Raw genomic sequence first — 24380 nt, 5'->3', positions numbered from 1 at the left:
TAAGCATTAGGTATGCCGTGATACTTGTTCAGATTCATCCCGTATCGAATCCTTGATGAAAACAGACTTTATCTCAAAGAGGAATGTAGACATTATAATATATAGAGAATGATAGTGACAGTTATAACAATGTACAACCATAAACAATGCATAGCTGCTAACGTTAATATGAATCTGGCTGTATCTCTATGATTTATTGTGCTGATGCCTATTAGTGAACAGTTTGCTGCATCCTCTCCGTCTTAACTCCATTAGTTAGTAATGAAGTTTAAAAAACAAAAGCATACAGCAGCATGGCTCAGGGTTGCCAGATTCTCAAGTCAGGAATCCAGGACAGGTGATTGTACTGCTTGCCTTAATATGACTACAAATTTAATTAATTCAATTTGTAATACGAATTATTTTGTTAATTTTATACATCTTGATTAGGCCTACACAACTTTTAACACTATATCACTTCGGAATGTGTATTATATGTCTTTGTCGTGTTAAATTCTGTAGTACCTGGTTAAGATGTTTTGGCCTTGTATGGGCCTTCTTCAGAACTGGTTGTTGCTGGTCTTGGCGCCTTTTGTTTTGTTTCCTGTGGGGGCGTGTTTGTGTAGTGTAATGTGGAGTCAAAGAGTGTGTGTTGAGAATTTCATTTGTATGTGTTTTTGTGTGTCTGTATATTTCGTATTGTTCTAGTGTTTAGTTTCTGGCTTTTTGTATTGTATTGTATTTATTAACATTCCATGGTATTCATAGATTGCTAACAGCTAGAATATGGAATAAGTCAAAAAACTTAATACAATTATAAAGTCTCAATTTATAGTCACAGTCTAGATGAAATATATACAGACGAGATTTACAATATAGTCTACTAGTACAACACAAAGTTTTAGTATCAATTTCATGAAGTGTTATTCAATGTCATGAATTCACCTACAGAATAGAAGGCGTGAGAAATTAGGTACTTCTTCAATTTGACTCTAAATAATTTAATATTTTGAGTTTCAGTTTTTATATAGATAGGGAGGCTGTTAAAAATGTTTACTGCCATATATCGCACTCCTTTTTGATAGCACGAAAGACTTGCCGATGGAGTATGGAAGTCGTTTTTTTTACGTGTATTTATGCTAATAACTCTTGAATTAGTTACAAAGTTTTCACGATTACATACGATGAAGATTATTAATGAAAATATACACTGACAAGCCATGGGCATTATTTGTAGTTTTTTGAAAATAGTCCTACACGATTCCCTAGATTTGGCACCTACTATTATTCTAATTATTCATCAACACATACATGGAAATTCTACACATCCAACCAAAAAGCCAGAAACTAGACACACTGGAACAATACGAAATATACACACAAAAACACATCCAAATGAAATTCTCAACAGACACTCTTTGACTCCACATTACACTACACAAACACACCCCCACAGGAAACAAAACAAAAGACACCAAGACCAGTAACAACCAGTTCTGAAGAAGGCCCATACAGGGCCGAACCATGTTAACCAGGTACTATAGAATTTAACACGAGAAAGACATATAATACATATTCCGAAATATTAATTTTATGTATTTCGAATAATTATAATTTTGTTACATTTTTGCTGGATTTTGAAATTTCCTTTGAATTGCCTACTCATAATATCTGCCAAAATGATGTATTACAGTTTGATCTAAACAAAACAAGTATTCTACAGTGTTGAAATCATATCAGTAATAAATCAAATTCCAAAGACAGCAACTAATAAAAAAAAATACCGCATGATATCTGATATATATTGTAGTATTATCGTGTTTATTTCAATACAACCAGATACGTTGACGGCGTTGACGACGACACTGAATATAGGTTAGACAGGGTCTTGAAAAAATGAATAAGGAATTTTTAAAATAATTTTACAGAAATGGGCAAAGAATATTATTCTAATCTTTTTGACATTCCGAGACCAAGATAACTTGACACAGGACATATAATTAAAATCCAGAATAATCTTGGGAAATCCAGGACGTCTGGCAACCCTGGCAGGGTCTGATGATGCCTTTGCGAACGTATCACAACCTCGCACCCCATTCCACTGGAAATATGGCAACATCTTCTATCAAAGCTTGCAACTTGGAGACCTGCCAGAACCCTGAAGAGCGTAAAAAAATAAACAAAATACGAAGACGCTAGTTCCAATCGCAAAAACGGTTATTTTGTTCGGCCGTCGAAATATTCCAATCAGGAATCATAGGAATGACTCAAAAATCCTAATTCCAGCGTTGTATTGAAAGGAAAAACATTTTCGCACCCTTCTTAGGTATCGAATCAGTTGTGGTGATACAAAATATTGAAAAAATCATTTACGAACAACTCTCGAAAAAGGAACCCTTTACAGGAAAACTACTCGAGAATAATGTGCTTAGGAAAGTATTTGGCGCTAAGAGGATGAAGTTACAGGAGAATTAGGAAAGTTACATAACACATAACTGCACGCATTGTATTCTTCACCTCACATAATAGGAACATTAACATATATTGTGGAGAGTTCAGAAAATTGTAGATCGTGTGAAAAGTGCTCAGTATTTTACAATACTATCTAATTATAGGCTAAATCTGAAGAAAATACAAGTTAGAAATAGGCGTTGTCCATGAGATATTTAGATATGAAAATTAATACAGTAACGGAAAGTACTTTAGGATTTGTAAATGTTAATGACTAAACAGGAAAAAAACGACACCACACCAAACATTATTATATTGGTTTATCAAATCAAGGGTGAGCATATGATAGACACGCCAATATGGCCGCGAAACACCAGCTTTTTCCTACATTTATTAAGTTACTAACTCAATCTGAGGGTTCGTCAACATTTTCTATTATTTCTCTCTTCTTAAATCACACAGGTTTCCTCAGGACATTCCCAATAGGGAACAGAATTTTTATACGTTGACTAGTCACTGGAATGACTCATTATTTTAATTTTATTTTTACCTCTTCTTTTGAAATTACCTAATTCTAAAAGTAGAATTTGTTTTAAAAAAATTTGCGTTTTCATCTCCGAGAGATTTTTTATTTTCACACAAAATCAATCAGGTCTTTGAATCAGCTCCAATCCAATTCATGAACCTAACTATAGTAATTGTTCTTTTAGTTCTTACAATTACCAATTCTTACCATTTCTTATATTATTTTAAGCATACAGAACCAACTGACGAGCTAGAATCCTCCACATATTCGTGAGATAATACTACTGTAGAATTCTCGTATCTGGCAACTGTGGGATAAAGCCAATGCCGGATAACTGATTTTGCCGAATAATTGGAAAATACATTTATAGGTTATGTAAAGACATACTGTATACCACAAACAATTTTTTGCATGTTGAGATTTACTAATTTTCATATATATACAAGGGGAAAGGACGTTATTTTTTTTAACTTCTTTCCTATTTGGTGTAAAATATTAATTTTTTGTATGTAGAGAGCTCATAGCTGTAGCAACGAAACTAAAAATAAATATTGTGAAAAAAAATTATTTGGGGCCCAGATTTGAAAAAAATATATACCCAATGCAGGATTTTACTAAAACCGATATATCTAAACCATTTTTAAAGGTAGATTCATCCAGTTTTTGCAATGTACTTGCAAAAGCATGTTCTACAAACTGACTGTAACAGAATTTTGATATTAGTCCCTACGTTTGTAAAATAAACAATTAAATTTTAATAACACTTCTCTGAATTCCTTTCTTGCAAACAAACGGACGTAGTTTTAAAATGAAATCAATTAACAAAATTCTGTTACAGAGCAAAGTTTCCCAATAGTCTAAAGAATGTGTGTTCTAAATTTCATGCATGTATCTTTAATAGTTCAGACATTATATCCATTTTTGTCTGGCAATATAGCAAAAAAATGAAGTTACCGTAAACCGATAAAAGGGGGCAAGTAATTTAAAAATTCACAGCGCAGGAACTTTGAAAATGGCGTCTCAACATCCGATAAGGGCACAAATACCCACGAAATGTTATGCAATGCATTCCACACATATCAAAAATTATTTTAGAGAATTTTTCTTAATTCAATTTACCGGAAATTAATGAAAAGAGGCGAGTGATTCAAAAATCCATAGCGCAGGAAGTTTAAAAATGGCGTCTCAACATCTAATAAGGGCACAAATACCCACAAAATATTATGCTATGCATTCCACACATATCACAGAGTATTTTAAAGATTTTTTTTTAATATACTCATTTTTCACTAAAAAATACCATCCTCTCCCCTTAGAAATAAAGTTTTGAGATACGTACAATGTTTATTTTTAGTACTGAAAATGGTAATTGATATTCATCAGTTCATAATTATAGTAATACATAATACCGTACAAAATAAAAGTTTTCGTAATCTTGTAACAATTTTAAATGGTGGCCATGTGACATGAAGAGCAGTGTAGCCAAAGTCGCAACTATGAAGACGAAATAGCGCTCGATGATTTGAACCTCTTTAACATATCTCTAATGTTGGCTTGTTTATACTGTATATGCTATCACTGGAAACTTTTACGTGCTGTAGGAACTGAGAATTCCACACTTTCCTATTATTTTAGACTCATCCAACACCCCTTCGAAACGTGCAAATTCAAGTGCTAAATTTAAAGATATTGTTTCTGCGCATTGTTTGCAAGGCCCAAGTGACAGCTTACCAATGCTACCCGATCTACTCCAGGGACATAACAATGTTTTCTAATTTTTCACGACGAAAATCACTCACATCTTCGTGAGACTTTTTCCTTTCGCATGAATAACTATTTTTTTTGGCCTAGTCAAAAGTGCCGTTGTTTTGGTATTGCCGGTTATTTGGGTATCCGGCACAGGGTATTTTAGTGTAGATGATGTCATCCCGTTCTATTACATGTTGTTCTTCAATTCCGTTCCAGCAACAGCACGCATTCAAACCTTACCTCCCCTGATATCCCTCTCCTACCTGCGGTCATATGTAGATGTGATAGAGAAGTACAAATTTAATACAGTGCATCACTCGACCTCATGCTAAAGAGTAAAGAGCATTGAAGTCATGATCACAGTTTCCTCAATTACTTCAATTTTTACTTTTTATTTCATAGAATGGAATAAAAATTTATTTCGTAAATAATATCAATGTTCAGCAGTACGAATACGTGTCAAAAATTATTTCTTTCATTGAACATAAACAAATCTAATCTAAGAATTCAACTGATATATAGTCATTTAATTTAAGTTTTAAGGAATGAAACTGCCAACGTAATAAGCTATTACCTGATATAGAGAAAGTTATATCTAAAGAATTAACGTCAAACGTCTGCAACCAGGTCCTTGGAATGAGAGAAATGACCTCTTAGGCTGGGTTCACACAGAATCAGACGCTGCGCGACAGTTGCGAGCAGACACGAAGAGACAACATCGAATGACTGCTTGAAGTTCGTCGCGAGGAGACTGTCTGATAGCTGCAGTGTACTGCACATGCGTTAGCAGTGGATGCAGATAAATTAGTTGTTTTAGTACAGGAAATATACGTTTTATAAAACCTTTGTAACAATATCACGACAATAATGTGGTTTCTAAAAATATGTGAGAAATTGCAAATGAGACGAAAGCATCAAGTGAATAACAATATTGATAACAATAATTTGTAGTAGCCCTAATTCTCTGCTCTATACCATCATTCATTAGTGATATATTATTTTTCTTTATTGTGAGTCGTGATGTAGTCATAAACATACAAAATGACATTTGTGCATTACATTAGTAGTATTTAATTTTAAGATTCTTTAAATCATATAGATTTTTAGGCGTATTAGGCGTCCTTAGGAAATAATAAGCAAATACAATAGAATTCCTCATATAGACAGTCCTCTTTCATTGCCGCCATTTTCTAGCCTAGACCCAGCAAATCAGTTGTCGCGAACAGACCGTGTTAAGCTGTTGCGAGGCGTTGTAAAGCAAAATGTCGCGTCTCACCTCGTCGTGTCTGATTCTGTGTGCACCCGGCCTTATAATGTAAGAGAATTTGTTTTAACATTATATACATTGCAATTGGAATAGATGAGAAATGAAATAGCTTAGAGAATAATTACTTTCCTTGTTTTTAAGTTTGTATTGTATTGACGTACCTGTATAATTATGTTTTTTTTTTTCTTTCGAATGCTTTCTTCCCTAAGGTCTTCTACTTAACACTCTATATGCCTTTCTAGATTCATCCATACGTGCTACATGCTCTCCCATCTCAAACGTAAAATCATACATAATTATATATTATAATTATTTCAATTTTAAAATAATGCATGTTTCTTATTCTTTTGTCTTTTCTAGAAGTTTTCACATAAATTCATTACAATTAACACACTGTATGTTTCTGCTTGTTTGGATGATTTTTAAGTTTAAAGTGCATTCTGTTATAAATTAGTCGATTCCGAAAAGTACGTTAGACGTTCGTGCTTCTATTGATGACTAGATTGCAAAAAGCTTTTTTTCCCTATTACTTTACAACTGAATGGGTTCCAAGTCTGTAAGTACATGTAAATGTTTTTCACATCGCTAGTTTTAGAAAACTTCTTTCCACATAAATCACAGCTGAATGCCTTCCCTGTGTGAATAATTGCATGCCTTTTTAGATTACGAGATAACGAAAATTTCTTTCTACATATATCACAACTGAATGCCTTCCCTGTGTGAATAATTGCATGCCTTTTTAGATTACGAGATAACGAAAATTTCTTTCTACATATATCATAACAGAATGCCTTCCCTGTGTGAATAATTGCATGCCTTTTTAGATTACGAGATAACGAAAATTTCTTTCTACATATATCACAACTGAATGCCTTCCCTGTGTGAATAATTGCATGCCTTTTTAGATTACGAGATAACGAAAATTTCTTTCTACATATATCACAACTGAATGCCTTCCCTGTGTGAATAATTGCATGCCTTTTTAGATTACAAGATAACGAAAATTTCTTTCTACATATATCACAACTGAATGCCTTCCCTGTGTGAATAATTGCATGCCTTTTTAGATTACGAGATAACGAAAATTTCTTTCTACATATATCACAACTGAATGCCTTCCCTGTGTGAATAAGTGCATCCCTTTTTAGATTACGAGATAACGAAAATTTCTTTCTACATATATCACAACTGAATGCCTTCCCTGTGTGAATAATTGCATGCCTTTTTAGATTACAAGATAACGAAAATTTCTTTCTACATATATCACAACTGAATGCCTTCCCTGTGTGAATAATTGCATGCCTTTTTAGATTACGAGATAACGAAAATTTCCTTCCACGTATATCACAACTAAAGAGATTCTCGCCAACGTGTACGCATACATGCTTTTTCACATGACTAGATATGGAAAACCTCATTCCACATAAATCGCAACTGAATGGTTTTTGCCTTGTGTGTACGAGAGCATGCCTTTTTACGCTAGCAGGTTGTGAAAATTTCTTTCCACAAATATTACAACTGAACTTCTTCTTCCCTGTGTGTACGCATGCATGCCTTTTTAGATTACAAAAATTCCGAAAATTTCTTTCCACATATATCACAAGTGAATGCCTTCTCTCCTGTGTGTACCAGTATATGTCTTGTTAGATTACCAGAATGCGAAAATTTCTTTCCACATATATCACAAGTGAATGCCTTTTCGCCTACATGTATGCGTTTGTGTGTTTTCAGATGATCCAACGTTAAATAATCCTTTCCACAGACATCGCAAATGAACGGTCTCTTGATCTTGTGTAAAAGTGCATGACTTTTGAGATTTGCTGAGTCGAGAAACCACTTTCCACACACTTCACATTTGTATGTTTTCTCTTCTCTCTGCAGGCACTCATCTCCTGTAATACTGTCGCTGGAAGTTGGCACTCCAATGCTGTGAAAACAATGTGATTTGAGTTCGAGGAATAAAGGCTAAAGTAGAATACATCAACGAAAGAAACTACATCCAACACAAATATTATTATACTTAATTAAAGATCACAGAACATATTCAAGATCGTCACTTTGTCTCGTCTTATTCAAGTCTGAAGTTAAGCCAGACCAAGTAGAGTACCGGATCCATATTCAGTGATAATCTCTCACTTGACTAAGTAAAAGGCATATGAACTTGGTATTCGACGTCATCATATAAAGTGTAGAGCTTTCAGTCCACAACTACTCAAGGCAGAAAGTGCAGAATTCATTTCTGGCTACATCTCATTTAAAACCTTACATTATCGAAAATATTCCTTGAAATGGAAGGAACTCCGAAGAGGTTATACTTCACTGCAGAAGAGAAGATGTATATCAATGAACTTGCTTCTAGATATCAGGATGTTGTGGAAAATAAGAAATCGGACGTTGTTTCAGTATCGGCTAAGAGGAGGAAATGGACCGAAATTGCCAGTGAATTCAATTTGAATTCCAAACATTCAAAGGTATGTGTAATTTCTAAATTATCAAAATGTTACATTATGAACTAAGAAGAAAACGTTTATAGTGGATCGATTAAACATTTATGCTCGACCATGCCGAAATGTAGTAATTATACACCTGGTAGCAGTCCTTTAATGCATGTCATTAAAGTACACCTATTCATTAAAGTTCAGGTTTTCGATTATTCTCCGATATGCAATCAAAAGACAATTAGCGAAAAGTCACGGAGGCTGGAAATCCAATACTGTCGCAGAAGGTTATGTTCTGTTACTATAATAATTAGCGTTAATTGTAAATAATATTCAAATAAATTCAATTTGTCATCTCGTTTTTCAATTCTAAATCAATTTCCAGATTATATCAAGAATAATATTCATCTTATTCGCTACGTTATATCAAGGTGAATGATATTCGGTCTCGGAAAAAATCAATACTTTCGCGTCTGAGCACATCTAACAATTCAGGTCAGTTCGCTACTCACTTACATAACCATAATATGAATACTTTTGAATAATTTCAAGTTAGAAATATGGTCAAGAATAAAAAGTCGTATGAAACTCGCCTAATATGGTAATTAAGATGCTCGTATGAAAATTATGAAACGAGCGCAAGCGAGTTTCATAAATAAACATACTTGCGTCTTAATTACTACCATTATAGGCTCGTTGCATAATGTACTATTCTTTGCATTGTGTTTTAATTTCATTTTAGGCGCGTGCGCAATAATAAACTGCATAAAACTACCTACTAATGACAGGACGTCTGTCTGTGTATCTGTCTTTCCACACAAATATAACAAGTTCCCATCTGTGGAACGGCTTTGTACAAAATGTTACATAATATTTTAAAATAAATTCTATTATACCATTTTGATTTCTTTTAAATCGCACAAGTGTAACGGCCCCTTTGTACAATGTTGGAGATATATTTTTGAATATATATGTATATATAATCCATATATCTCTCCAAACCCAATCCTAGGAATGTTACGTAATTTTTTATTTATATTTGTTTGTTTGTAATTATATTTTACTATCGAATAAACAAAATCTAAATATTTAGCTATAAAAGGAACCACCCATATTTCTTCAGTTGTTTTCAATATCCAAAGAAAAATGGGGTAAGGGTTAAAAATGGACACCATCCAGCTTGCCAAGGGTTAACCTGGAGAAGATTAGGTTATGTAGGGACAACTTTAAAATGAACTAATAAATAATTTAAACCTGGCCATTTGCACTGTAGGCGAAATGTATAAATTGTATAATAATTGACCAATTTATACAAGATCGATTATCGACATCTCTTTAATCTTTATGGCTTAGGTTCAGTGAGACTTTTGGAATTTAAAATATTCAACATTTGAAAACACTGATTCCTTAATTTTATGAATTTGCTGTTATTCCTTTCTACCCAACTTCATTTTAAAAACTGCAATTAGTTATATATTTAAAATAATTCTTACCACAATTATTTCTCTAAAATTTATACTCCATTTCAGTTTTGAATTACATTTTATAATTAATTTGTAGATGTGTAAGTATTAAACAGAGAAAATTAAGAACACAAATTAATTAAATTTGCTTTTAGCTATAAATTTCCATATGAAGACGTGAGAAGGATTACAACAATTTACTATTACATAAATACCAACAAGATGACAACTGAAATAATGATACACATTGATTACGCAATCTTTTAACACTCTATCACTTAGGAATACAAAATACATATCACTTTCACGTGTTAATTTGAACTAAGTTTTAAAAATACCTTAGTTGAACTGCGTGGCCCTTGCTTCTACTGGTGTCTTGCTCCCAGTGGGGGTGCGTTTGTGTTGTGTGGTGTGGAGTCAAATAGTTTATGTGTTTGAAATTCTGTTGTGTGTTGAGAATTTATTGTTGGTGTGTTTCTGTGTACCTGTATATTTCGTGTTGTTTTAATGTGTTTAGTTTCTCGTTTTTTGTTTGGATAAGTAGAATTTCCATGTCTGTGTCTATGTTGCTGTATGTGTGGTTGGCGTTTGTGGAAGTGTTGTATGATTTAGTTATAGCTGTGATGTGTTCTTTGCAATGTGTGTGAAATTATGTGCCTGTCTGTCCGATGTAGAACTTGTTGCAGCTATTGCATGTGAGTTTGTCTTTGTTTATTTGTGTGTTGAGATGCTTTTGTAGAGTGTTTTGTGGTCTGTATGCGATGTTGATGTTGTAGTTTAATTTCTGGAATAGAGATGCGATCTTGTGTGTGGTTTTGTTTTTGTATGTTACAAAGATGTATTTTTTGTGTCCTTGTGTTTGTGTTGTGTTCCAAGAACCACACAGGTCTGAAGATGGCTCCCAAGCCCAAACTGGTCAACTGAGGTATTTTCAAACTTAGTTCAGTTAACTCATGGAAGTCATATATTATCCCTAAAAAATAATGAAATTAGAAGCTATTCAAAATTCGAGGGGGGTCCAGGAAATAACGACCGTTTTATTGTAATAATTAAAAAAAATATATTTATTTGAAAAAACAAAGTCTGTTACATAACTGAAGCTTCCTTTACTTCTCTACATAATCACCACCTACATTTAAACATTTGTCGTATCTGTTCACTAGCTTTAGAATTCCCGTGTTATACTCCTCTGCCGCCAGTTCATTAAGCCAGGTGTTCACTGTCTTCTTCAACTCTTCATCACTTCCAAAACGCGTACCAGCCAGAAAGTCTTTCAGCTTAGTGAAAAGGTGAAAATCGCTAGGAGCAAGGTCTGGACTATAGGGCGGATGATCAAAGATTTCCCAACCGAATTGATCCAGCAATTCTCGAGTTGAAGCAGCAGTGTGCGGGCGGGCGTTGTCGTGAAGAAGCACAACTCCTCTCGAAAGCATTCCTCGCCTCTTGTTTTGGATGGCTCGCCGTAGTTTTCGTAAAGTCTCACAATAACGATTTGCATTGATCGTAGTGCCTTTTGGCATGAAATCCAGAAAAAGAACACTTTTGCGATCCCAAAAGACAGTAACCATGACTTTTTGTGTTGAGAGTCTGTTTGAATTTTCTCGGTTTCTTGGGTGATGAGGGATGATGCCACTGACGTGATTGGCGCTTGGTCTCTGGGGTGTTGTGAGACACCCAGGTCTCATCACCTGTCACAATTTGATCAAGAAAGGCGTCTCCATCTGTGTGATATCGCATCAAGAATGTCAATGCCGAGCCCATTCTCTGAGTTTTGTGTTGGTCACTCAGTTGCCGTGGAACCCATCGTGCACAGATTTTGTGGTAGCCAAGATGTTGCGACACAATTTCACCAAGCAAAGAACGAGAAATGTCAGGAAAGGCAATATGCAATTCGTCGAGTGATGTGCGCCTGTCTTGCAAGATTCTGTCGTTCACTTTAGTCTTCAGGTCTTCTGTGATGAATGATGGGCGTCCGGGTCGAGTTTCATCGTGGACATTTGTTCGCCCATTGTTGAACATTTCGCAGCATTTTCTCACATTTCTTTCATTCATTACAGTATCACCATACACTTCTTTCAATTGCCGGTAAATTTCTGCAGGTTTCAAATGTCGCGCATTCAAAAATCGAATCACACTCCTAACCTCACAGCCAGCGGGATTATCAATCACGTCGTTCATTTTGAAGTAACACAAAATGCACAATGGCGACTTGTTGCAACCAGCACTCACAACATTATGAGAACACATGTTAAGGAAGCCAGTTGACCTTCAAACAAGGAAGGGGAGTCAGCTGCGCGGCGGGTATGCGCGAAAGGTCGTTATTTCCTGGATCCCCCTCGTACTACAAATTATCATGTATGGGTATAATTGTATAAACTATCACTTGGGGCACAAAAATATAAGTACCGATAACACTAATAATATCAGTTACATGTAAATTGAATTAGTATCTCAAGCTAAAAGAAGGTAAAGATATCCCTGTAACATGCCATGAAGGCACTTGGGAGGCATGGAGGTAGAGCCCCACGCTTTCCATGACCTCGGCACTAGAATGAGGTGGTGTGGTCGGCACCACGGTCTGACCGTCTTTTACCCCCGGGAAAGACCCGGTACTCAATTTTATAGGTGGCTGAGTGAACCTCGGGGCCGTTCTGAAAGCATGGCAACAAGAAAAAATCCTGTTACAACCTGGGATCGAACCCCGGACCTTCCAGTCCGTAGCCAGCTGCTCTACCAACTGAGATACCTGGCTGCCAGTATCTCAACCTAATGTTGAATAAAATATATTAATATAATATTTTAGGTCATTGTTATTCAAAAATGAAAATAAATCATGCCCTAGATTGTTTCAAACTCTTACACAAATATTTACAGGTTAACAATGTTGAAACATCAAATCTTTTTAGTCGTGTTTTTTCATAGGCAAAACCTCACAATGAAAATTTCTATTGTTTTTATTTCAGAGGACACCACAACAAATTAAGAAATGCTGGGAAAATATGAAAACAAAAAGGAAATTAGAACTGGCTCAGGAAAAGAGACAGAGGATGTCTGCTGGTGGGTGGGTATTTCCAGAACTCATCGCAAAGGATGATCATGAAACGGATGATGTCATGCTGGATACCACAGACATCAAAGTCGAAGATGTCATTTACGGTGACACAGCTGCATTACTGGCCAATCAAAGTAGTGTAGAGAATTATATGCCAGTTGAAGATGGTGGGTTGGGGAACAGTAGTGAAGACAAATCAAACGAGGCTGCAGAGGAAGGAGTTGAGAATTCTTGGCAGACAAGTAAGATGAACTGCATTTTCACCTCTCATTATGCTGTTTTCATGTCAGTGATTATCAGGGAGCGAAACTTGGTGCCCGATGGGAGAGAGGCAAGTGGTTTCAGGTTAACTGTGCTCTAGAGTCCATCTTACTTACTTACTGACTTTTAAGGAACCCGGAGATTCATCGCCGCCCTCACATAAGCCCGCCATTGGTCCCTATCCTGAACAAGATTAATCCATTCTCTATCATCATATCCAACCACCCTCAAATCCATTTTGATATTATTTACCCATCTAAGTCTCGGCCTCCCTAAAGGTCTTTTTCCCTCCGGCCTCCCAACTTAGGCCCGTAACACACTTGAAGGGTTCTTGCTTGCGAGAAAGAGGCGAAGAGCCTTCCTCCACACAGTTGGCGAGTTCTCGCTATCACAGATCACACCTCGCTATGATCATCTATGCACTGCCTTCATGCAGAAAGCATTTTTCTAATTATAGTAATCACCCGTTAGGGGAAATATTATAGGTTATGTATTTACGTATATTGTCGTAACTAAATATATAAGCTGTAAGTATATTGTCGTACTTTACAAATTACGTACGAACGCTATGTTGAATCTGAGTATTCAGATGATAAGGAAATGAAGTTACATGAACATATTTTGTTAATGAAAAGAAAAAGTAGGCCTAAAATTAAAGCCAGAAATATCTGAAAATCATATTGTATCTTACGAAAATAAGGGTGAGTTTTGGACACTGGTTTCGATTTGAATGATGATACGTTTAGGCGTTATTTCAGGTCGAATGGGCCACAGTTTTTTTTTTTTTTTTTTGCCATTCATGATATGATAGAGAATTCTTTGCTATATTCTAATTAAACGTACGTAAACTGTTAAGACATAAGATACATTATTTCAAATGTTTAATTAATACTGTTAAATCTCATCAAAATAAAATATAGCCCTATTTATTTTCAGATAATCTGATATTTGTCTCCAGATTTCTTCTTTAAGTTTCGTGTTTTTATAGTTTTCATCCCGTGTATCATATAAATAGGCCTACGGGTGACATCGTACAAGTTTGATAAGTTTCTGACTGCAATTATCAGCTGTTTACTTGTTTTGTGTTTCAGTCGATGAATAACTTTTTTATTGGTTATTTTACAACTGCGACTAGTAACATACATGATGGGCTAGAAACCACAGAATTTCGAAAAAAAAAATCGTTACAAAATTATTACGAGGATTGGAGCTAAAGTCATGGCAACTATTTTTTGTCAAAATTAGAGCATGCGTGGAAAATGTGAAATTTACAGATGAAAGGACAAGGGATGAACGAAATATACGGACATTTAGAATTAGTATTATTTACTAATAGTTCAAAAGCAGGGGCGATTTCTCCGGGCATGCTATGCTTGCTGCGCAAGCCCAATATTTTCGTAGAATGTGTATTTGTCAAAATGGGATTACGTACATTAAAATTTATTTTGATTTTTGTAATAATGTCTAGGCATAATACCATCCGCAGGTTGAGCACCGCAAGATCGCAAACGCTTGCTCGTTTCTCGGAGCTACAGGAAAGACGTAGAAACAGCGAGAATACGATGCGCGCGCAAGTGCCTTCCTCCTAATCCGTCCCAGTCGCACATGCTTCTGTTATATGCTGTATGAAGCTCTGGTCCGAGAGCTACACCAACGACTATATTTAACGTTACACATATAGCAGCAGTGTTGCCGCCAATTCAGCGGTTTTCCCGCTAGATCTAGCGTTTTTCGGCGTTAGTTTAACGGGTAAAATTTATGAAACTTGTATTGCTGATCTAGGGATTTAGCGCGTATTTTTAGCACTCACAGCGGCAAAATAATATAATTTTACATTGACAATATAGCAATTTAGCGGTTTCTGCAAGGCTTCACAGCGGATGTTTAAGAATCGAGTTGGCAACACTGATTGGCAGCAGTTTTTACCAGTGAATGTGCTGTGATTCGCGAGTGTAATGTAATTTTATGAGCGGAATGCATATGTTAGCTGCTGCATGTATTATTAGTTCTTAAACGTTAATTTGAAGTGTTGCAATGAGTTCGGAAACGTGTGTTACTGGAACTTTATTATCAAATCAATTTTCCCGGAGGACTATTCAAGAGAAGACCGACATTATAAAGAACGGCAGACCATGTCCAGGGCTCCCAGATTTAAAAAAGACAGCATAAGGAGAAAAATAGAGAATATGTGCGCTCGTTCAGTGCATCTCAATACAACAATACGCATTGGTTGGCAGGGTCGAAAAAACTGAATAAACTGTTTTGTTGGCCGTGTTTGTTATTTTCTACAGATAACGGTGTATGGTGTAAAAGTGGCTTTGACAGTTTAAATACTTTAACATTGTCTATTACAAGACACGAAAAGTCTGCAAACCAGATCAATTATATCCTCCCATCAATAAAAGAGCAAGCCTAACTTTCGTGACCAGCATTCGCCCCTGTTCAAAAGTACATAAACCTAATATTAAAACTGATACATGCACAAATAGTGATTATACACATTAAATATATAATTTAATAACAAATTTATCATAAAACTATTCAATTTATGTTGATTTAACATACACAGTCCTTGCAAACATTTTTAAAATCATAAACAATGAAACACGTGCTGTATACTAATTATAATTCAGCGAGAGAATTAAATACTTGTGTTAACATTTTGATTATGGTAGAGCAAACAACCAACTCGGAGCGCTATAATTTCAGTACGCGTGAAGCCTGGACTGTCGGCTACAGCTTGCTTGACCACAAAAGGAATGAACTAATTACAAGAGAATTGAAAATTACACCTATTTATAAACATCTCAACCACTATAGACAAAAATGGCTTAACCATGTCAATAGAATGGACCGTCCCAGATTCCCAAGACAAATTCTCCGCTATATACCACATGGAAGACAATCTTTGGGATGCCCCCTGAAAAGATGGACGGAGACCGTAACTGGCCACTAGCCCTAATATCTGCAAGGACGATGATGATGATGATGATGAGGGAGCGGATTTTTATGTGCTAAAAAATTTAAATATATTTATTTTTATGTGCTAAAAAGTACAAAAATATTTGCTAAAAATAAACAAATATATATATTTTATAAATATGACAAAAATACCTTACTTAGCTTGAAAAAAAAAATGTTACTAAGCACTCACCAATCACACTTGAGTATCAGTTAGTAGTAGTTGTTCGAGAATTGCAGTGAACAAAGGTCATTTTCAAATTCTCCATCAGAAATGTATGCCCATTATCTCTGAACAACGACTTATACTGTGAAAACGATCTTTCCACATCACAGGACGTCAGACATGGATATTTAAAGAGATGAATGTCACAAACACCTACGCTGTCAATTTCACCTACAGGCACATGCTCCAATACTTGAGCAACTTTATACATTTTTTATATCCACAGTTTTGCCGGGTATGCACACGTGAAGCAGCGTTATGTGCTTGTTTCCAGACAAATGTTGGGTTACCTGAGAGCGCTCCTGTTGGGTTCCGTCGGTAGAAAAATGTTTTTAAATTCATCTACATGTTGCTGTTGACGGGATCTTAAACTAGGTTTGATTTTAGGCATCCTAAGAGGCTAATATGCACTCGTCTTAACGTAAAAAAATGTTTCTAGCTACTGACTGACAATGTCGGGGAAAAGCTTCAGTGACACCACCACGTCTACACCATGCAGCTTATGCTTATGGTCCGATAACGGGGAATCACAACAAGATATATTTCCTCACTTCATAGGCATGAAAGAGAGGCGAGAGATTTGTTTAAATTAAATAATGTTTATACCCGAGCTCTTATCCGTTGTGTTTCACAAACAAAGTGCACAATGAAATCATCTTCAGCAATAATAAACATTCCTAATTATGTGTTGCAAAATCTCTCCTTCTTGTCCATGTTAATTTATTCTCTAATAATAGCACTGATATGCTGCCTAGCAGTTCTCAGAACTTGAGGCGATACTATTACAAAACTGGATCACGGATACACCACACAGCGCTTAGAAACACGAAGCAACCAAGAATTCTTAAACAGATAACGTATTTCTGAGTGATATAATTGATTTAGTTTTAAAATATTTAAAAGTTCTTGTAAAAAATTTATTTAAGTAAAAAACTACAAGATTTATGTGTTTATAATAGATTTCCTCAAAATATGTATTTACATATTTTTTTTGTGAAAATATGTGTTTTTATGTGAAATAAATTTAGGATTTTAAACTTGAAACTAGACATTCGGAATTTTTAACTTTGTTAATTGTACGATGAAAGACTAATGGAACGGAGAAAAATTCTCTCCGGCGCCGGGATTTGAACCCGGGTTTTCAGCTCTACGTGCTGATGCTTTATCCACTAAGCCACACCGGATACAACTCCGACGCCGGTTAGAATCGCCTCAGATTAAGCTCCAACTCTTGGGTTCCCTCTAGTGGCCGCCCTCTGCACTACGTCATAGATGTCTATGAAGGCAGGACCGAAGTCCACACATGTGCTGAGGTGCACTCGATGTGAGTGACTAGTTGGCCGGGATCCGACGGAATAAGCGCCGTCTTAAATCATGAAGTAATTTACGCATATCATATATATTATTTTAATGTACCGAAGTACATATGATATTTCCCGGCGCCGGAGAGAATTTTTCTCCGTTCCATTACTCTTTCATCGTATGATGACGCAGAATATCTGCATGGAAATATCATATGTACTTCGGTACATTAAAATAATATATATTTGTTAATTGTGTTTTATCACATGCAAGAAAAATATTTAATTACATAGGAATCTGCTCCTTAATGTTGATATATGCTGGGTCGAATAATTCATTGAAATTTGCAAACAATGAATATGAATCATGTAACTCGTATTTGTCAATTTTCTGAATCACCAGTTTACTTACATGCTTAAATAATTTTTGTATTCCAGTATTTAAGTCCAAACTGGAATGGTTAAGTAATTTGCCTACCGACTCCCCTATATCATTAAAAATTACTATATTCATTCTACACTTCATGTTATTATACGAAAATCTGTGGTCTCTACCTATCCCCCTCCACTGCTAACCTTGCGCAAATAAACAAACCCGTCAAATAAACAAACCCGTAACTATAATAAAGTAACAGCAAACATGCTAAATCGGGCAACAAGTTTCGCTGCCTGGTGATTACAATTGGTTACTATATAATAAAATTACATTTTCTTTATTGCAGCAGGTGAAGACATGACAACTGCTAGAGTGACCAGAGATACAAGCAATGCTGCTTTAGTCAAGGAGTCCGATAAGAGGCTTGAAAGATGGGACCTCTTAAAGCAACAAGACAAGGAAATCCACGAGATGAAAATGAAGGAAATGGAAATCAAAGTTAAGACTGCAGATATAGAGTACCAAAGAAGAACTCTTGAACTTCAACAAATGAAGGAAAAACATGACATTGAAATGAAAATTTTGAAAAAGAAGTTGAATGAATGAAGTGTATCACCCAAGTCAGTGATTCCAAACTTTTTCGACTCGTGAACCCCTTTCAGAATGATTTGAATTTGACGAACTCCTTATCAACAGAAATAACATGTAACAACCTTAAATTAACTTAAGCATAGTAAGGACAGGAGTTATGAAATCATACAAAAATTATGGCGAAAGTAAAGTAACACTTTTAACAATATCTACCACAAGATTTATGATAGCATACATAAATTTTACCACTGAATCATGAAAGAATGCTGAATTGATTGACTTATAATAATTTCAATAATTTCGAGGGAAAAATTGTTCCGGGGCCGGGCATCGAACCCGGGACCTTTGGTTAAACGTACCAATGCTCTCCCAACTGAGCTACCCGGGAACTCTACCCGACACCGATCCAATTTTTCCCTCTACATCCACAGACCTCAAAGTGGGCTGACAACTGTCAAGCAACCAACATTTGAGTGCACACTAACTCTGTGTGACTTTAAATTGTGGTTTTCTGTTACGTACAGTGATGTGTATTATGCAAATTAAGCTTTCAGGAATAACTCCCTGTAAAGTTAATTTGAATAATTTCGAGGGAAAAATTGTTCCGGGGCCGGGCATCGAATCCGGGACCTTTGGTTAAACGTACCAACGCTCTCCCAACTGAGCTACCCGGGAACTCTACCCGACACAGATCCAATTTTTCCCTCTATATCCACAGACCTCAAAGTGGGCTGACAACCGTCAAGCAACCAACATTTGAGTGCACACTAACTCTGTGTGACTTTAAATTGTGGTTTTCTGTTACATACAGTGACGTGTATTATGCAAATTAAGCTTTCAGGAATAACTCCCTGTAAAGTTAATTTGAATAATTTCGAGGGAAAAGTTGTTCTGGGGCCAGGCATCGAATCCGGTACCTTTGGTTAAACGTACCAACGCTCTCCCAACTGAGCTACCCGGGAACTCTACCCGACACCGATCCAATTTTTCCCTCTATATCCACAGACCTCAAAGTGGGCTGACAACTGTCAAGCAACCAACATTTGAGTGCACACTAACTGACTTATAGTTTACTTAATTTAGATTATTACGAGAAAAAGAATCAGGATGCTGGCTTCAAGCCTTACCTTCTTCCAACATAGGCACCTTACTGGATAATACGTCCTTTAAGATTGGTATTGCCTTAAGGCTTGGTGTTAAAATTTGTTTTCCACACAAATGTATTTGTGGTGCAGATGTCGATTCTTCTGGCCTCCATGGATTAAGTTGCCTCAAAAATTCTGGACGATTTTCCAGACACGTCATGATTAACGACATCATTAAAAGGGCCCTAATTTCCGCTGGTTTTCCTACCATTCTAGAACACATTGACATAAATCGTTCTGATGGCAAACGTCCAGACAGCTTAACTTTAACACCATGGTCCAAAGGCAAATCACTTTTATGGGATGCCACTTGTTATAACACCTTCGCTTCTTCTTATTTGCCCAAAACTTCCAAACTCGCTGGGTCAGCCGCTGCATCTGTCGTTACAATTAAACGCAATAAGTATCTCGATCTTCTGGACAGATATAATTTTGTCGTTTTCGCCGTAGAATCTATGGGCCCATGGTGTTCCGAGGCGAAGTTGTTAACTTCTGATGTCGGCAAGTATTTATCAGCACTTAACGGTGACTCTCACTCTACGGCTTTCCTCCGCCAAAGAATTAGTATTGCCATTCAACGAGGGAACGCTAAAAGTGTTATGGGGACTTTTCCAGAATCTAAATCGTTGGAAGAAATAGTTTATTTCGTGTAGAGCTGTAGAGAGTATTTCGCATCCTTTAGTTTTTTTGCTAATTTCTAGTTTGTCCCATACTCAATTGTTTAATTTAATTTCAAAATTGAATTAAAGTTTATTTTGTATATTCGGAAAATGTAAATAATAATGTATTCTTAATTCTCAAAAAAAAAATATATATATATATATATATAATATATTTCGGCCCTGATGTTTCAACTTTCGTTCATTTAGAAATATTTGTATTTTTTTTTTTGTCTCCATATAGTAGTCTCTAATGCCAGATTATAGAAATTATGAATAATTATTCACACGTGAACGTTGTTGTAAGTCATACATGGGCACAATTTTCGGTTACTTGAGGCACTCGATTTGAAATAGTTTGTTTACTAGGAGAGGAGACTGCAGAGTAGGATGGGAAATATAAACTGCTGTGACCTGCGTCACCTTATCATAATCGCTAAGGCGGTCAGTGGCGAATTATTAGGAAAGCGCTTGGTTAACGTGAGAGACACGAAAACTTTTATTCAATTTGGCAAATTAATTCGGCAGCTTTAATCATAAACCTCTTTACTATTTCTCCATCATTGAATTGATTGAAATCACAGGCGAGAAATTGCGTAACTAGCCATTAATATTCCATTACGTTGTCTACATTTATTTTCTTGAATATTCTGGCGTTTATCAAGATTACTTAATAGATTTGCACGTTCTCGACCTAAATAATAATTTCAGAAAATCATATTTCGTTTTCTACGCACATTGGATATTTTTTTTTATAAATTTCTTTTGGAAATAATACGTATAAACAACATTTAATTCCTCGTACCTTTTAATGCAGCCTGTTTAATGTATAATATCGTATTTAGTATACTATGCAAATGTTAAGATCATAAATTTTCTTCGGAATAGTACGAAGAATAACATTTAATTTGTCTTACCTTCTAATTCAGCATGTTCTTTATGACATAAGGAGTAATGTCGTTGTATATTAAATTTATTAATGCCTAATAGGATTTTCGAGCATAACATACATCGTATGTTCTCCCCTTCTAAACAGCAAAAAAACTCTTCCTCCCATTTCTCATGAAATAATCGTTTTCTAGCGCGTACACACTGCTTTGATAATGCCATTATGCCACCACTGATATTGCTTATGAAATGAGATCGAACCTGCCCACGCCTAGGAGCTGCGTGAGGGAGGAACGGGGACTGTGAAGGTGATGTCACTCAGAGAAATAAGCTCTGTGAAGGTCAGTGAGGCATTATTTCTCAAGTGAGGCACGATGCCCATCCATGTTGTAAGTGCATACATTATATTTGTTTACATATTACAACAAATCGAAAATATACTTCGGAATATAGAGTATAGTTTTCGCGTGTTAAATATTATAGTACCTAGTTAACTAGTTTCTGCATGTTATGGGCCATCTTCAGAACGGGTTGGTGCTGGTCTTGGCGCCTTTTGTTTGCTTTTCCTGTGGAGGTGTGTTTGTGTAGTGTAATGTGGAGTCACAGACTGTGTGTGTTCTGAAATTGAGTTGTATGTTGATCATTTCATTTGGATGTGTTTTTGTGTGTCTATATATTTCGTCTATCTAGTGTCTTTATTTTCTGACTTTTTGGTTGAATATTTGAATATGTAGAATTTGCATGTCTGTGTTTATGTCGCTGTAGGTGTGGTTAGGATTTGTGATGTGTTCTGCGTATGTCGAAGTATTTTGTAATTCTGTTATGGCTGTGATGTGTTCTTTGTAACGTGTTTGAAATGATCTGCCTGTCTACCCCTTGTACAAGATGTTGCAGGTGTTGCATTTGAGTTTGTATATGTCTGTGTGGTTGTATTTGTTTGTTTGTGTTGAGAGATGCTTTTGTAGAGTATTATTTGTTCTGTATGCGATGTTGTAATTTAATTTCTTGAATGAGGTTGCAATCTTGTGTGTGTGTTTTTGATTTCGTATGTTAGTGTGATGTATTTTTTGCGTTCTTGTGTTTGTGTTGTGTTGTTCTTTTATGATTATGTTTTATCTTTCTTATGTTGTTTATTATGTTAGGGTTGTATCCGTTTTCTAGTGCTATGTATTTGACATAAACACAAAAATGGAAATTCTACATATTGAGCCAAAAAGATAGAAACTGAACACACAACAAGAATTACGAAATATACAGACACACAAAATCACATCCAAATGAAATTCTCAACACACAACTCAACATCAGAATACATACTATTTGACTCCACATTACACTACAGGAAACGCAAACAAAAGGCGTCAAGACCAGCACCAAACAGTTCTGAAGATGGCCCATAACGGGGTGAAACTAGTACCGTAATATTTAACACGTGAAAGCTATATAATACATATTCAGAAGTGATACAGTGTTAAAAGTTGTGTAATCAAAATGTCGAAAACATACTTAACAATAAGGTCACATAGGTACATTTTCTTGGTAAACTAATGATGCCATTGGTCCCAAATTTCTACCAGACCTTACATATTGCCTTGTGATAGTGAAACTTGAAAATTAAATTAGTTTCATAATTTTATTAATGTTAATATTAAAGCGAAACGTAGTTGAGCATTTTTAATTTCCGAGAATTGAAAGAAAACATACCGCTCATGTATCGTACATTATTTTCTGCGAAGATCGTTTATTACCTACCTGAAAGAGAAATTTCTAATTAGTTGCAATGAAATCTCCATCTTGGTTTCTGTTCAATGACGGCAAATTTGCAAAACAAAAATATCCATCTTCAACATTGTTGCTTTAAAATGTTTTCTCTGTTTACTATACTCCAGCAGGCCGTGATATACGTCTGTTTTCCTCCTCCCCCCCCCCCCCCCAGTATATAAATGCGTACTTGAAACAAACGGTAAGGTTATGTAATGATTTATATTTCAACAGTAATCTCACTAGACGTTTTGATTTATCTAGAGAAAATCAAAACTCGAGTGGGATTTAATTGACTATTACACGATTAGAAAAAAGTATATAAAGATTAGAAGTAACGAAGTACTCCAATACAATAAAATATTAATTGACTTACGAAAATACAACTGTCTTCAAATGTATTATTGTACCATCTCAACATTACAAATATTACGCTAGATGCATGCTAGATGGCAGTAGTGTCTTTATACAGACACTGTAATGATTACTATTCAGTAAATCTTAATATTAAACAATCTCTGATACGTGACTATCCATAATATCATATAGCAGAAGTTCTTTTTATCCTCTCAGAGCAGAAGCTATAACATAGCCTAAATAATATACACAAGTGTTAGAAAAGTTTTAATTAACGACGATGACATAAAAAATAAACATGAATAATTTTAAAAGGAATAATTATTGAATGTACAATTTTCAAATTTGAATGTGGTCGGTGGTTCAATTGATGTTATATTGGACGTGTGCGTAATAGAAGTGGAACTCGTTGATTTAGGCCTACATGGTGTATTCAACTTATTCAGAATTTCCGAATGAATAATTTCAAAAGGAATAATTATTGAATGTACAATTTTCAAATTTGAATGTGGTTGGTGGTTCAATTGATGTTATATTGGACGTGTGCGTAATAGAAGTGGAACTCGTTGATTTAGGCCTACATGGTGTATTCAACATATTCAGGATTTCCGAATGGTGCTCTTCACTTATTTGTAAATCGGATTTCAGAAGATGCATATGTATGATCAGTGATTTTTATTAATTCTTGTTCTTGAATGCCAATGCGAGTCATATTTGAAACTGCTGTGCATCGACTGGAGTGGTTTGTAATTTTATATATATTTTTGACGTCCAGACCAGCGCAGTTTCAAATGTTGGCAAACAAAGAAACAAATGCTAGGGACGCGATAAAATTAAACAAATGCTAGGGACGCGATAAAATTAAACAAATGCTAGGGACGCGATAAAATTGTGCGATAAGCAGCCATGATTGGTTGAAATACGTCCTT

At 35.5% G+C, this 24380-nt stretch overlaps 2 protein-coding genes across 2 annotated transcripts in view; one reads left to right on the top strand and one right to left on the bottom strand.

The window, feature by feature from the left end:
* Positions 1-13: 13 nt before the first annotated feature.
* On the top strand, positions 14-20555 carry LOC138692056 (myb/SANT-like DNA-binding domain-containing protein 3). Its single transcript, XM_069814917.1, has 4 exons — positions 14-337; positions 7854-8443; positions 12837-13167; positions 18397-20555. The coding sequence occupies exons 2-4, from the start codon at positions 8261-8263 to the stop codon at positions 18654-18656; spliced, it is 774 nt and encodes a 257-aa protein (XP_069671018.1). The 5' UTR covers positions 14-337; positions 7854-8260; the 3' UTR covers positions 18657-20555.
* Positions 4350-24380, bottom strand: part of LOC138692054 (zinc finger protein 98-like) — a 46051-nt gene continuing 26020 nt past the window's right edge. Inside the window, exon 7 of the transcript XR_011330001.1 lies at positions 4350-7899. The gene's annotated coding sequence lies outside the window, so the exon portion shown is untranslated. The remainder of the gene's footprint in view (positions 7900-24380) is intronic.

Source organism: Periplaneta americana, chromosome 16 (genome assembly GCF_040183065.1).
Source record: "Periplaneta americana isolate PAMFEO1 chromosome 16, P.americana_PAMFEO1_priV1, whole genome shotgun sequence".
Taxonomy (NCBI): domain Eukaryota; kingdom Metazoa; phylum Arthropoda; class Insecta; order Blattodea; family Blattidae; genus Periplaneta; species Periplaneta americana.
Note: the sequence above shows the minus strand (reverse complement) of the source record. Positions and strands in the feature narration are given on the sequence as shown.

What these genes read in the sequence shown, in the direction of transcription:
- LOC138692056 (XM_069814917.1), top strand. Translation starts at nt 8,261, where the DNA reads ATGGAAGGAACTCCGAAGAGGTTATACTTCACTGCAGAAGAGAAGATG. An exon ending in TGAATTCCAAACATTCAAAG is followed by an intron (nt 8,444 to 12,836) that starts GTATGTGTAATT and finishes TTTTTATTTCAG; the next exon opens with AGGACACCACAACAAATTAA. An exon ending in TGAGAATTCTTGGCAGACAA is followed by an intron (nt 13,168 to 18,396) that starts GTAAGATGAACT and finishes TCTTTATTGCAG; the next exon opens with CAGGTGAAGACATGACAACT.